General features: G+C 40.5%; 1 protein-coding gene across 1 annotated transcript; it reads left to right on the top strand.

Moving 5' to 3' along the window:
* Window positions 1-412: 412 nt before the first annotated feature.
* On the top strand, window positions 413-14925 carry ctdspl2b (CTD (carboxy-terminal domain, RNA polymerase II, polypeptide A) small phosphatase like 2b). The gene is made up of 13 exons (XM_031324337.2): window positions 413-666; window positions 4355-4545; window positions 7384-7522; window positions 7615-7764; window positions 7925-8173; window positions 8301-8397; window positions 9596-9707; window positions 9837-9923; window positions 10184-10246; window positions 10360-10439; window positions 10685-10811; window positions 11511-11606; window positions 11736-14925. The coding sequence occupies exons 2-13, from the start codon at window positions 4378-4380 to the stop codon at window positions 11799-11801; spliced, it is 1434 nt and encodes a 477-aa protein (XP_031180197.1). The 5' UTR covers window positions 413-666; window positions 4355-4377; the 3' UTR covers window positions 11802-14925.
* The last annotated feature ends 977 nt before the right edge of the window (window positions 14926-15902 follow it).

Here is a 15902-nt window from a genome sequence, read left to right as displayed (position 1 = left end):
CTTGTGCTTTTCTTTTCAGTTGTGATAAACATGTTGAGTATATTCAGCAAGAAATGCATAAATGACCTTTTCAATATTTAGTTATTTACTACCACAAAAACATGTATGGAAGCCCATTTCTGCCATTTTGTTGGAAAAAAGATGCAGTCATCATGAGAAACTTTATCAAAAGAATGAGTTAGTATCTCAAAATAACCTAGTTTCTCTCAAAATATTCTAAGTAATTATTTTTGAGATACTAAGATTTGAGAAAGTTTATCATTATTTTGAGATACTAAGTCATTGTTTTTCGAGAGATTCTCATAATGAATTAAATTATCTTTTTTTTTAGTCACATTAGCGGACATTGGCTTCCAGCCCTCTACCTTAATGAAACCTGTATAAAAGAAAAGGAAAAAAAGGCAAGTGGTAGTGTTCGCTGTAGACTGGCTGGTGTTTTTCAGAGGTAAGGGGGTGTGTCTGTGTCCCATACGGGTATCTGCCTCGGAGAGACTGAGCAGAGGCGGGAAATGGCGTCTGGTAACACAACGATGTGTCGTTTCGAAGACGGCCCTTGAGTAGATCTACAGAAAAAGTCGGCTCAGATCACGAAAACAACCACTGCCTCTGTTGTGATGGTCAATCGGTCTTGAGTCGTTATCGCCAGACACTGCGGATCACTGTAAAGTAAGTCGGTAACGTTAACCAACATTGTTCGTTCATCTGTCTTCTTTGGCTTGCGGTTAATGTAACGTTGGCTAACCAGGATAAATGTTTTCCTTCCCTGCCTGTACACATCTGTTAGCCCGAAGCAGTTTTTCAAGAATGCTAGGTAGGGTTAACGCTAAGCTAGCGGTGCTAAGCTAAATTAACGTTACAGAGCTAAGGGCAGCTAAAACACGGCCTACCAAGGACCTGGCTAACCCCTGGTCGACTCGACATTTTAGATTATTTAGGCTCAAGCTAACGCCATTCACTAAATACTCGCTAGCATATTAAACGTTAATCATATTAGGTATAACGTTAACTGTTTTAATCTCTAAAACCATGAATGTTAAGTAGCATTCCGCAACTGAACTGTGTTAACGCTAGGTTTACATAGCTAGCTAGCTAACTAACAGTCTTTTCTATTTTTAATATCCTTCTAGTGAATGTTGAGCTAGAAGTGCTCGTGTAACGTCCCCGCAATTGATGACTGAAATCTCATCAACTGCATTGTTAGTTAAGGATAACGTCGACGGGATCGACAGATGATTTAGCTAGATAACGTTACTGTGTTAGCTAGCTAACTACTGTTACCTGTTTTGATTAACGATGTCTGACGAATTTCACTCCCATGAAACGCAAAGGATAACCTTGAGTCAATCCGCTCAGCACACTTAACGCCAGTGACCTAAGTTGATGTTCCTTACTTTAGTTAATCATTTTAACGTTTTTTTGGTTCAATTTAAGGTACCGCACTGGCTTACTTACGCCAAGTTAGCCTATTGGGTCTCGCCTTGGTGAAATGCATCACTCTGGTGAAATGCTAACATTACCGAGTTGTATTAACAGTGTAGCGTTACCTATAGGCGCCACTTGTTCAATCTGACTGTTAAAAGAAAAACTACATGTAACGTTATACACAGCTATGTTGCACACCTTCATAATCCTGACTCGTAACACACGACCTCTTGTAACGTAAGTTAGTTTAGGTAAGTTAAGCGCAGCAGTGCAAAAGCATGATAGTCGTGATTTCGGACAACTTTTACAAACGTTGATTTGGGCATCTGGACTAAATGTGTCATCTGCCTAAATATTTTGTTTACAGTTAGGTAGTATATATGATTTAGCCACTTCTTGAGCCAGTTAGCCAACATTAGCGTCTGAGTAATTTTTGCAGAGGGAACGGGTTGTCGAACAAGCGAGGCCCTGCTTGTTTCTCCGTTTGCTAGCTCGCTCATGCAGTCTCAGTGGCATGCATGTTCTTATTTCCCGCTCACTTGCTCTTACCTAGTTATGTGCATGATCCTTGTTTAGTGGGTGACTTCCTAGAGAGGTGGTTGTCTAGCAGCCATGGTGTTGTTGCCATGCATGGAGAGATTAAAGCACATAGTAAATATCAGGCACTTTATTTTTTTATTTAGCAGAAACAGAAAAAAACGTGTGTTGTATATACTAATGTATGCAATGTACAAAAGCAGCACAGGAAAGCCAGAACATACAAAGAGTAGCATTAACTACAAATAATAGGCATACTGTAGTAGTATTTCTGTGAACATCTGTAAAAATGTTTATAATAGACTCAAGTTAATCACATTCACAGTTAGAATGCCTGAGAATCTGTCAGTTTTGACCCATGAGCTTTCAGAGAAATGCAAAGGAGTTCAAATAATTACAGTTTGAATTGTTGAGGCATCAGTTACAAAAAAATGTATGTGATGAGGGAGGGAAGTTTTTAAAAAATGATGAGGATATTCACCAATCATATACAAACATCGCATCTGCAAAAACAAGCAGTGGTCACACAGACCATCAGCAGTACTGATTTAAGACAACCTGTGGGATGTTTTTGCGCAACATAACTTAATACGGAGCCTAAAATATCCAATTAGTTCAGTAATACCTCTGTCCGTTTCACAGAAACAAACACGAGGTTCATCGACGTATTTACTTTTTTTTTTTTTTACTAGGCATTCGCTCATAATATAATAGGAGCAGGAAGAGATTTAGTAGTCGTTTTTAAAGTTGGTTTTGAACCAATTGCTGATTTGACAAGGAACTGTTGTCTGGTCTGTAAAATAGTACTGTGAGTAATACAGCACTGAACTGCAGAAGTATTATGATCTTGCTAGTTACTTTTTACAGATATAATTTTATAGAAAATATATGAAGGACCGTGTCAGTACTGTGATGTCTTTATCCAAATTGTAAATGGTTTTGCTTAAGGGTTAAATCATTTCCAAAATCACAAAGGCATCAAGAGAGGTCCTCTACCACAGTGGCTTAAGAATAGAAGCCCTAAAGACATTGTGTAAAACATATAGTTTTAAACAATGTTATAACTTATAGTCAGCCGATCCAAAATAACAGGTTGATGAATGATTTAATAAGATGTTAAATCAACTGGCAATATTTTGTATAGCTTTCTGTCAAGTCAGAATACTGTGACCGGGAAGAGGGAACTCATTTCTACCCTCTTCTATTATAGTATAACAGTTTTATTGCATGGCAAAATAAATACAATAAAAGCCCAAAGTTGTACTCGCTGTTTACTTATGCTACATTGGGGAGGGGGAGGGGGGTGGGGTAAATACTACAACAGGACATCACACAAATGAGCCATTAAAGTGACACTCACACTGCCGCACAACCCTGCCCCGTTCGCTTTTGTTGGTCTGAACGTGCCCTGAGTACCGATCAGCCAGACATTTTTAAGCCCAAAAAAAATGTATTTGGGACAGCCCTCAATCTCCTAGATAGATGTTTTGGTGTAGCTGACGTTTTTCAATAGCACCCCTCCAATCAAAAACTTTTTATTTGAGGACAATGTTGGGTGCTATATATGTTTTCGTCTCAAACTAGTACATTGACATTCATGTAAATTCACTTTCACGCTTGCCCCACTTTTCCTGCCTGCCTGTTACTTTAATGTTACCATGTACTCTGGAGCTGTTGAATCGCCCGTTTTCGTGCGTGCACCTCTGGTGTGTTCATGGATACACCCCTGTGTAAATGCAAAGCAGATGTAGTGAAGGACGTTTACAGTATGTACGATTTACAATGTGTATTGAGGGTGCTATTGTGTGTTTAGGGTCCCTGACAAGTTGTGGATATGTCCAGACACATTTTCAGCCAGCTGCTGTTACATAAGCACAAGATGCTGGCATGCTTGACTGACAGACAATTCATGTTAACTGTGAATAGTTTTTAAGTTTTCCTCATGCATTGTGGAGGACAATACTGACAATTAAATCCCTCAGTTTAAGAGAATAAGGAGTCTGTTTTCTTCAAATAGGTTTCAGCTCAGATTAGGTACATTTTAAAATTTTAATGTTTACAGTTTTTCAGTTACTGTATTTTGGTGTGTGTGTGTGTTTTTTTTTACTGTACGAATGGAAGGCAAGCTAGCTGGGGCTGCCGTGATCCACTGTGATGTAAGTGAAATGGGATCTTGAATGCATCCAGATGTTAGCAGAAAATGCACCACCACTACAGATAGATACACCCCACAGACTTAGACATTTTAAAATGGAAAACCGTTTAGAGTGTTGGAACAACCTGTTTGTCCACCTTAACACTTGAGTATTTGCTTAAATGAGTTTCCTTGACTGTACTGTTGTACTGATTTCCTCCCTCTGCCATCTTTTCCTGTGTCTGATGTTCTGAAAAACAGCCTTACATGTGACTGCTAAAACAATGAGGCTGAGAATGCGTAAGGCGTCTCAGCAGCCGAACCCCAGTCTGGCAAGCCGCCCATCCCGTACCAAGCGGAGGCATTCAGAAGTAGAAGAGGACACTCCTACTAGTGGAGGGAGGGGCATATTCTCCACCATCAAGAAGTTCATCAGAGGAAATGCTGTTAAGGTAACTACCTCATTGATCACATCAAATGACTCTGCTTTGTAGTTGACTTCAATGCAAATATGAGTGTGGTGCCCCTTCTGCAAGCATTGAAAAATGGTCCTCCTCTCCGTGTGTTTGGTTTTTACAGTGCTACCTAAGGCACTTCTGTTTAAAAAAAAAAAAAACTGTATGTAGCAATGTGCTCTCTAGGTCGCAGAGTTAAATACAGTGTTTCTTAATGCAGAGTGTCATGTTTCCCAGGAAATGTCTGGAGGAATGCAGCAGCTTGTCTGAGAACTTGGACTTGGTTCTAATTTTAGCTTCTGGCTCGCAGAGTTGGTGTGCAGGAACAGGAGGCTGTAACAAGTGGAAAATTCAACCTGGGTAAAAGAGGCTTTTCCTCTGGAAAGAGACGGGCTTTGAGATGTTTTCATGGTCCTCCCTGCATTTCCTCATAATTCCTAAATTAAGACTTGTAGCATATTACTAATCTACTAAAATTTAGAGATGCACCGATTACAATTTTCTAGGCTGATTCCGATTTTTCATTGAGTTTGACCAGCCGATAATGATTTTAGCCGATTCCGATTTCATTTTTTCTAACCACTTTACAACACACACAAATATTTTTCTATCCTTTCTTTAATAGAAAATGTTCCATTTTGCATAGAACAGAACATTTTTTGAATAGATAATCAATCGCTATAAAATATGAGAGAGAGAGAGAGAGAGAGAGAGAGAGAGAGAGAGAGAGAGAGAGAGAGAGAGAGAGAGAGAGAGAGAGAGAGAGAGAGAGAGAGAGAGAGAGAGAGAGAGAGAGAGAGAGAGAGAGAGAGAGAGAGAGAGAGAGAGAGAGAGAGAGAGAGAGAGAGAGAGAGAGAGAGAGAGAGAGAGAGAGAGAGAGAGAGAGAGAGAGAGAGAGAGAGAGAGAGAGAGAGAGAGAGAGAGAGAGAGAGAGAGAAAAAAAAAGAAAAATGTGTAGTTAACGTCGATTTGTTTAAATGAAAATCGATTTTTCTCCTTAATGTCCGCCGACTATTCTCGGATAACTGAACCACCAGCTACCGCTGACCTGAAGGAGCACCATGCAGGGCACCAGAGGCGGTGTTGAGGAACTCTTTTGCGGCTCAACACATCTACTAAATGCCGCTGTACGAGCTGTGACAGAGGTCTGTAGCGGCTTAAACAACTAGCAATCGCCGCTCTGTAGCACGGAGCTCCTCTTCGACGTTTGTTTTTACCGCTAGTTAGCTACTACGAAGGAGCTTGCTACAGGTATGCTACATTCAAGAGACCATGGGATGTTAATGTACGTTACTCAGCAACAGGTGAAAACAGGGACAAGGTTGCGCATTAATGCGCAATAACGTTAAAATGATTTGAACTTTTAGCGAGGAACGAGAAGTGAATTACCTGTATGTGTGAAAACAGCTTTATCTCACGCATCCGTTTTGTTGTTGAATATATAGCCCCCCCCCCCCCTCCAAAAAACAAAAACAATGGTAGGGAAAACACTCAAACCAATTTATTTTTATTTATATTATTTGTCATCTGCAGATTGATTTTAAGTAGGGGGAGAAAAAATTGATTTAAATCGGATTTTTTTTTTTTTTATCTGGGATTTTATTTTTAGGCCATATCGCCCAGCCCTACTGTTCACCTGAGATCAGTAGAGCAGACGGCTCTGCAGAGCCGTGTATAACTACGACTTTATGACATTTCATAAACGGCTGATTAAGCGGCAGTGTGCCGCTGCTACATGCATATAGCGGAAACCCTGCATGTGCACGTTTGGCGCTGATGTTGCGTGATGTAAATCATGCGGCACCTGAGTGAATATGACCGGCATAAAAGCGGCATATGTCAGACTAGCAGGTCGCCGGTCGTGGTGGATGACGTGAAAATCGTCCAATTCCGGTCACCAGCCGGTCAATCATTGCATCTCTACTAAAATGATTAATCGCCCACAGATCGTTATCGGCCGATATTCAGTAAAAAATATGCGATCGGGAGATCGACAATAATTCTTTCTAGTCGCCGATTTAGCATTTTTTATTTTGTACGTAGATTGGTGCAGGTAATGTGGAACCAAAGTTAACAAGCGTGAGTTCTGCCCCAACAACAACAACACAGCAACATGAACAGAGGAAAAGAGGTTATATAATAAGAGGCGACACTTCAATACAACATCTGCAGGCAGTCGCCGCGCTGCCGCCATTTTGGACTGAACTCAAGTGTTGAGATGCGTAAAATATGCCATTCCTACTCAAGAAAGGGATTAATTTGTTTAAAATTGCTAGTAAATAACAACCATGGCAGTCATTTAATCTAAACACCTTCCCCCTTTTTTACCTGTTTGTAGTCATAATAGTGACAGGTAGGCTTAACAAAAGGCTGAAATTGAAGCTAGGCTGAACTTGTCAAACTGGATGGTGATGCTAATGGTCATTATAATGCTCCCGCAGTGCTTTAGAATGTTTAACATCTAGCAGCTGTGAGGGGTCTCCAGCAGACGACAGCCCTGATTGCAGCACAGCCTCCATGCTGCCTGGGCCAGACCCACACAGCTGCTCCACAACTCCGTAAGCGCCGTCTGTATCGCTTTTGGATCAGAGCCAACACTAAGAGCTGGGTCCTCCACACGGTGACTAGACACCAGTCCTATAATGCGAATGAGGAAATCGGGGAATTGTATCAGAAGATTTTTCCGCACTCTGACATCTCATGTTTTTTTTGTTTGGTTTTTTTTTGATGTTGTGATATAGGTCTTACATTTCGTTCATAATGGTCTTAAAAAGTCTTCGATTTGACTTGGTGAAACCTGCAAAAACCCTGTACATGATGTCCTGTCTCCTTAAGGTGCAGCAGGAGAGCCCAGCCAAGAAGACACGCATCCACTGTGATGTGGACAACAACCTGATCACCTCTACAACCCCGAACACCAACACCCCCAGCCGGCCTATCAGCAGGGTTGGCAGGAGAGGCTCCCTTAATGGACGTGAGTGGCTCTCAAAGAACAACACCAATCACAGTCTTTATTTTCCACTTTTCTCCGTTAACTCTCCTAAACCTGTCACTTCTCCTCTGCAGAAGCAACCAATCACGACAGGAGTAAGGAGAAGCCCAATGGCAGTCTGGAGGAGACGACGGCCGTTGAGCTACCCACCAGCCCTCCCAGAACCACCCTTCTTGGGACCATCTTCTCCCCTGTTTTCAACTTCTTCTCACCAGCCAAAAATGGTAAGCAGATCCTGAGGCGGCCTGTTTGATTCATGGCTAGCATCATGCTCAAACCTATAGCATATCTGTACTCAAAAAAAAATGTTTTCATCATACTGGTGATGTATGTCTTTTGTGTCAGGTTAGTACACAGCTCAAACTCTTTGTATGTGTTTTTCAGCCTCCTCTGGCTCAGACTCCCCAGACCAGGCATTAGAGGCCGAGGAGATAGTCAAGCAGCTGGACATAGAGCAAGCTGTGGAGACGCCCACCAGCACAGCCACTTCTACACAGGAACTGTGTACCACCACTAACTTCTACTCTAGTGTATCTCAGCTGCCACCTATGCGACCTCCACACATCCCCGAGGTATCTCCCACAGCAAGGGATGGAGAGCTCTGTGCTGATGCTGACCTTCCACCCCTCACAGGTAGATACTGCAGCTAGGAACACGTGGTCCTGAAACATGTTTTAATTCATGTTGAGGTAATAATATCTTGCTATTTTGTGTTTCTGTTTCTAATCTTGTTCACATTTTGTTCCTGTTGTGGTCCAAGCTCCAGGCTCCAGTCCAGATATGGCATATGTGGACGCTCCTCCCACCGCAGTACCACCAGAGGCAACCTATGAGGAAGACTGGGAAGTCTTTGATCCGTAAGTAAAACACTGCACTCATAAAATGCGTAGTCCAATAGCCAGAGCCCATTGAACAGCATTTACAACAAAACCAGAATGCCGCTATTTGGAAAGCAAGGGGTAGTGGGATAGTTTAAACAAGCATGAGGGGTAAGCAAAGGTATGGGACAAACATTACTCTCTGCAAATGGGAGCATTGTTTGTAGCATGGGGAGACATTTGATTTGTCTAAGTCACAATTAAAGTTAAAGGTGAACTATTATGCTTTTCTGTATTTTCTGTCCTATCAATAATGTTATGTCAGATTTTCATGTTAAACGTGGCCAGAGCTTCAAATAATGAGGTAAACGTATTTCAGAGAAATCCCCATGAGCTAAAATGATTTCCCACTATTCAGACCGCAACAGCTGTGATTGGTCCGCTTGGCCGTGGCTTGGTAGCGTCGCATTTCCCCCTACTCATTTCCTGGTTCTCCTTCTCCGTAAACAACGTGAAATCAAGGAGCGGGTTAACTTTTCCTGCTACAGCTTTCCGACTGTGGTCAGAAAGCACAGGGGAGACACTTTATTTCTCCCACTATATTCTATTGCTGTGCACTGCCAGCTATAGTAGCTGCGTGCTAACGCCAGGGAAACCTGTAATCTTGGCTGCCAATGTTGTTAATTTCTCCTCAATTTTGGGTCGCACAGCTGCTGAAACGTGTCCGGTTGTGTCATATTTGGTTTCTAAGCCTTTTTTATTGGTGTTTTTACGGTACAAAGTCCTGCTGTATACTTGTTGAAGCCGGACACCGACTGTACGGCGACAACAACAGGAACGAGATGCTGACTGCTGACCAATCAGAGTAGACTGGGCTTTTTCGAGAGGTGGCTTAAAGAGACAGGCGCTCCAACAGAGCGTCTCAGATAGAGGGTAAATACAGGTGCAGCAGCCATGGGCAGTATGGTAAAAATAGTGTTTTGTTTTTTGTTTTTTTTGAAAATTAAAGCATGTACTAGTACAAACACAAAATACAAGTATAAACCTCAAAATGCTATATAATAGATCACCTGTAAGGCAAATGATATCCACACCACCAACCTGATCCCCTAACCTACAACAAAGTAATAAAGCCAGCAGCAGAACTGACAAAGTTTGAGCCAACAAAGTATTCCACTTTTGTTAGAATATTGTGGTTTTAATGATCTAAAAGTATGTGTGATGTTTTGATTTGTAGGTATTTCTTCATCAAGCACGTCCCTCCTCTGACAGAAGAGCAGCTCACTCGTAAGCCAGCCTTGCCACTGAAGACACGCAGCACGCCTGAATTCTCTCTGGTCCTCGACCTGGTCAGTTATAGTTGCAACAACAAATAATTTATTTTTTTGATTTTTATTTTTTAAAGCTCTATAGACATTTTGAAATGTATCATAAGATTGAGAAGAGTTTCCTACTATTTTCTCTGTTGTGTTCATTAGGATGAAACGTTAGTTCACTGCAGTTTAAATGAGCTGGAGGACGCAGCACTTACCTTCCCTGTCCTCTTTCAAGATGTCATTTACCAGGTGAGTGCTGTCTTACAGGATTGTTTCTCTAGGTTTATTTCATCATGCCACTAGAGGGGGATGAAGTGGCATTTGTAAAAAGCCTTACTTTGAGGATGGTATACTTGCAAAAATAGACAAACTTGTCATACAGTTGGAGAACTATCCAATTCAATAGACAAGCCTAAATAAATACTATTTTGATAAAACGTATGTTGACCTGCAGTTAACATTGTCTGTGTTGATCTTAAATGTTTGCTTACGTCTGTTGTCATATGCAGGTGTATGTGCGCCTGAGGCCGTTCTTCAGAGAGTTTCTGGAACGCATGTCTCAAATCTATGAGGTAAATGTAACCTCTCGACTCCTGTTAATTTATCCAATTAATGCATCAGAAAAAAATGTGTCTGTATATATTTATTTATTTGTTTACCTTTTTAAAATTTCTCCCTTTCCCAGATCATCCTTTTTACAGCCTCTAAAAAGGTATATGCAGACAAACTGCTCAACATTTTGGATCCTAAAAAGCAGCTTGTGAGGTACGGTATGTTTTGTATTAGTCTGTTATAATTGCACGATAAACTCAAAAGCTGATAAGCCTGCATGAAAAGAGGCGGCGCTCCAAAAGCTGTGTGCAGCACCGGTGTTGACATGTGCTTTCGTTGCGGTGTCAGTGTTGTGGTTTTTCTGAATAATTGATTGCTCTGACCTTGTCATTGATTGCTTTTTTTTTTTTTTTTTTCCTCTTCTCCCTCTTTCCTTTCATTCCCTACTGTAACTGTAGACACAGGTTGTTTCGTGAGCATTGTGTCTGTGTCCAGGGAAACTACATCAAGGACCTCAACATCTTGGGCAGAGATCTGTCAAAGACCATCATTATCGACAATTCACCGCAAGCCTTTGCATATCAGGTGTGAACACCTAAACAAAATAGACCACTGCGGGTTTTGTGTCATCTGGTTATCGACAGGCATCAGTAATTGTCACCAAAGTCAACCAGCTCTTTTTTTAAATAACTCTTAAGTCGTTGATGCAAGCAACATGGAGCTTCTAAACAAATACAGCTGGCTACAACAAACTTAAAACTCAATATGGGTTTGACTGGGTAAAATGCGTGCCCCACATGTGTACTATGTGTGGTAGTGATTATTAAACTGACTTAAGTCTGGTATCTGCATGGAAAACGTGTTTTTTCTCAAACACCCCCAACCTGCGGGGACTGACTTTTTCCTCATTGGAAATCCCCGACATTTCCATGTGCTGCTTTGATTAATTACCAGGAAGCAAAAGTAGGACGTGGTTGATTAATCATTGTAACCTGCTGAGCTGAAAAGGACAGATTCTGACACATCTAGTGATCAATTTAATTACCAGATTACTGTCTAACCAATGGCCTCACTCATTAGACATGTGGCAGCTCCTTGGCTTGTTTTCCCTGAAGCTTAATACTATAGTTCATTAAAGTGTAAAATGTCTTGTGACATTAGTGTGGGAAACCCACAGGGGCTTTGATGTCAGGTCTCGTTACATTTGAGAGACACGTGAGGTCAGTTAAAAATACAAAGACGTTACTGATTTGATTGCAATTGACTTATTTTTTGTCCCTACAGTTGTCCAATGGTATTCCCATAGAAAGCTGGTTCATGGACAAGAATGACAATGAGCTGCTGAAGCTGGTGCCCTTCCTGGAGAAGTTGGTTGAGATGGTAAGATGTCCTACTGTTCTATAGCTATTGTGGGAACAGCTACATCGAAGTAATATTTTTGTAAATGTAATTTTAATTTGATCTTTAATCTCTTCCTTTCATGGTTCACTTGCCTGCTGAACTCGTTAGAATGAGGATGTGCGGCCGCACGTTCGGGAGAGGTTCCGGCTTCACGACTTGTTGCCCCCTGATTGAACTTGACCACAGACTCTCAGAACGGGACAACATGAAATGACTGAAAAGAACACGCGTGTAAAAAGCCCCTCTTTGGATTACAAACTACAACATTGCCATTACTGTTAAAATTTTAGCCTTTTTTTTTCTAATTTGTTTTTGTTTTTAAATCCACCGTTGCTTTTAAAAAAAAAAAAAAAAAAAAAAAAAAAAAAAAAAATTTTAAAGATCTGGGTGAAATTTTCTAAATGTATAGATAAAATTACACACGCTATGAACAAGCCCAGGTGAACTCCTCTTTTTGACTGACTCTCAAGCTGTGGAACCGGATATATCTCCTCCACCATAAATTCTAACGTCTTGGTGCTGGTTTAGTGGCTATAGAAAAGCCGCCTGGTAAAGAGGAACTCCAGCCCGGCCGAGTCCCTGAGCCCAAACCAACCCCTGGTGCTCACGCTGTTGGCGCTGACAAATAACTATGCTCTGTGGCTACAGACCATTTTCAGCGGGAATGACTGGCCTGTAAATCAATCTGTGCATGTGTGTATGTTTACTCCTAGCCACACACACACACACACACACACACGCACACGCACACACACACACACGCACACTGATTTGGTGTTTGGCAAACCTACAATCTGTAGCCTTTAAAATCATATGCATTCCTCCGTAGCTGATTCAAGTTTCTATTGTTGGTTGCAGTTTTTTTTTTTCTGGTAAAACTGGTGTTTCATTGTTTAAAAAAAAGGAAAAAAAAAGATAGCGTTTCAAAATGTTTTACTTCTGTTTGTAAGATATAATGTTTTAAAAGGGGTTGTGTAAGATTTTATTGTAATCTTTTTTTTTTTCTATTAGGAGAACATGGGTGCATATTAATGACAGTCCACTGCATAGTCAAACGAAATGGAATTACTCCAGGACTTTAAGTATAGTTTGTTCTTGTTCTAACAAATAGAGGTTTAAATCGATGTGTTGGCTTCACTGTAGACACATGGCTCCTTATTTAAATGTTAGGATCAAAAATCTCCTTACCTGTAAATCTGACATATTGTAAAGGTTTGAGGGTTATTCATTTTCAAAGTGATATGTGTCAATGTTAACCTTTCTTTAATAATAGTATTTGATTTGTCTATAATCAGTATTGTCTTTTACTCCTAATCAAGTATTCTGGCTAAAATCAGAGCTCTTTCTTTTAGTTGTAATGTGATGGCAGTAGCATTATGACTAATGTAGCACATCTCTGCCAGTGTGTCATAAAGTCTACCCATGGTAGAAACCTGACCCTGTATCAGCCATATCTGGCACCAGCAACATACTGTTTTAACAGTCAGCTTCACTGACTGCTACTCTACCCGTTTCATATTTTTTTACTTACATACTTTCTTTTTTATGTTTAGTGCAGTTTAAAATGTGTTTAAGAATGGTAACTCTATGAATGTGTTTCTGCCTGACATCAGCCTGGACACTCAAGCCAAACTGACATTTTACTCCTCTGTTGTTTCAACTTAATTTATTTAATGGAGACAAACAGTAGGCAGAAATGTAGATGTTTTTGTTCGCATCCTTACAAGCCTAAACTTGGGTGATAAAGACCGAAAGCTCAAATGCCTGACTGTCTTCTGTCATTGCCCAAACCCTCACGAGTTGACTTGAATCTCTGCCTGAATTTGGCATGCACTGTTGAACCTTTTTCAGTTCTTGTTCAGTTTAAATCAAAGTGCATTTTATGTTAAAGCAAATATGAGTGTTTGGATTTGTCTGGGTTGCCTGTACAGTGCCATACGATTCCCCTCCTTAGAAATCACCCGCTCCTTCCCATAGCATTTCCTACACTCTCACCCCTAAAATGCTTAGATGGAAAGAGACAATCAGACCTCAAAGCTTTGCAGATACCTTGAGACGCCCAGACTTTCCCTAATTCATTTTTTTTTTTTTTTTTTTTTTTTTTTTTTCCTCGGTGTGCTGTATGTATTGCGTACTGTGATTCCATTGAGTTGTACCTCGGTCCCCCCCATGAGTTAAGTTGCCAGGTGAATCCTGCTGTGCCCTGCCCAAACAATCCCTGCTGCTCACTTAATGCAGGTTGTGCATCAGAGATGGTTTCCATCTTTTCAGCGCCTGCCTGTCTTTGCGTCTTTTTTTTTTTTTTCCACCCAAAGTTAGTAGCTCTCCAGAAATTAGGATTAGTTTGTATTCAAGTTTGTTACAGGGCACAATGGTGTTTGCTCAGACATAATGTTATGGGTACACATGTCCAGACTATGAATGTAAATTGTACATGGGGGTGAAGTCTTAAGTGTCTTTCCCAATTCCTTGTTTTGTTCTTTCCTCATGAACTAAAGAAAACTGATGAGGAAGGGATGGTAGGTCGTGTCTACCATTCACATGTTAGAGAGGAGGCAAGAACAATGTGCATGGAAGAGGAAACATGTCTTGAGGTCCCACCATGGTAGCCCCCTCCCTACCCCTATGAGCTCTCACCACCCTGACTACCATCTCCAAGCCTAATCTTGAGTGTGCGATGTAGCCCAGGTGGGCTCATCCCCTCAGTGTGATTATAGTTATCAGTCATTGCTTGTGTCTGAAGGGTCGGTGGGAGGCATTTGATACTTTTCATCTAGCTCCTTTTTGTGTGCATTACCAGTTTATTGTACACTTGAGTGTTGTACAATACATGCAGCTTCATGTTTAAAAAAAAATCCTTAAAGTAAGGAAAATCTTTTGTATTTTTGATTTCAAAAGGCATGTCGTATCTACTTTTTAAATGTATTAATGAAGATTTAACTTTACATCAGATGGAGTGTTTTTTTCTTACAAATATCTGTATGTTTAGTTTAGCGCAATGTCACTGAACTGTTAAATTTAGCATGTAGAGAATACCGCTTGCTTTGTGGGAAAGTCCTGAATTAAATTTTAATCATGGCACTTTTTCTGCAGAAAAGAGCAATCGTGTTAATGATTTTTTTTTTCCTCCAATATCCATCAAGCCATTTTACTTGCAAGAATTGCTATTTGTGCTTTAGATGTATTAAAACATGTTTTAAGACATCTTTGTTAGCCATCAGGCTATATGCTATTGTAAAGTGTACATACAGTTACATTGAATTTCTGAAACAAAGTTTTTAAAGTTAAAAACCTCTTGCATGCCCTTTGTTTTTATTTCTCTTGTCTGAGATGATGCTGATGATGTGGGACAATTCATGCGATAAAAGAGGAATGTTATAGTTTAATGGTACACTTTATGCTTATGAGTAAAGAGATTTATAGAATCTATATCCCCATCTTTGCCTAAAATAATAGGGACAGGCTCACTTTATCAATTGTAGCATTAAAAGGCCCTTAACTGATAAGTATTCATTTCACCAGGGTTCATACTGTGTAATTTTAATTAATAGTATTTTATAATTTTGACTCCTAGCATCAACTTCTTCCAATGATAATGGCTGTATTAATTGATTGTATTTTAATGGGGTTCTCTGTGGTTTAGAGGGGTTTACGGAAGAAAAACACTTAGCCCTGAATTTGTAACTTTTTTTTAAAGGGATTAGAATTAGATATTTTCATTTAAGCTGTAAATGTTATTTGTTTAAAAACTTAAATATCTTAATATGTAGGAACGGTAACCATTAAAAGAAATGACTAAATGAATAATTTAATTATTCATTTAATTTCAACTGATTATGCTATTTAAAGGAGTTATCGTTGGGGGGGTTTCGTTTGCTATGACCTTCGTCTTGAGTAAATAAACGCTCTTTGACAATCTGAGCCACCTCACAGCACCACCAGGCTCTATATGTGGGAGTTGTAAGTAGTCCACAATAGTATTTGCAGCAGATGTCTTGTAAGTCCTCCAGCAGTTAGTTTGGTGTCTTCTGGCTACTCCGACAGGACTCAGCTTTCATTCGCAGGAGTTGATCAACACACTCCATTAATAATTCAGCACCGATGGCCGGGCTTGTTGCCGAAATCCCTTCTGCGTTTCACAGCCCTCATTTCGCACCTACTTTTCCCCCTTTACCGGTGTCCGTAATGACGCTGCTCTCAGAGCAGGTGTAGAGTTGCAGGCAGACACGGAGCTCCACAGCCTCTGAGAGCAGAGTGGCATCACCTCAGCCTGCC

The sequence above is a fragment of the Sander lucioperca genome, chromosome 3, assembly GCF_008315115.2.
Source record: "Sander lucioperca isolate FBNREF2018 chromosome 3, SLUC_FBN_1.2, whole genome shotgun sequence".
NCBI lineage: Eukaryota > Metazoa > Chordata > Actinopteri > Perciformes > Percidae > Sander > Sander lucioperca.
This window is presented reverse-complemented; position numbering and strand designations above follow the sequence as displayed.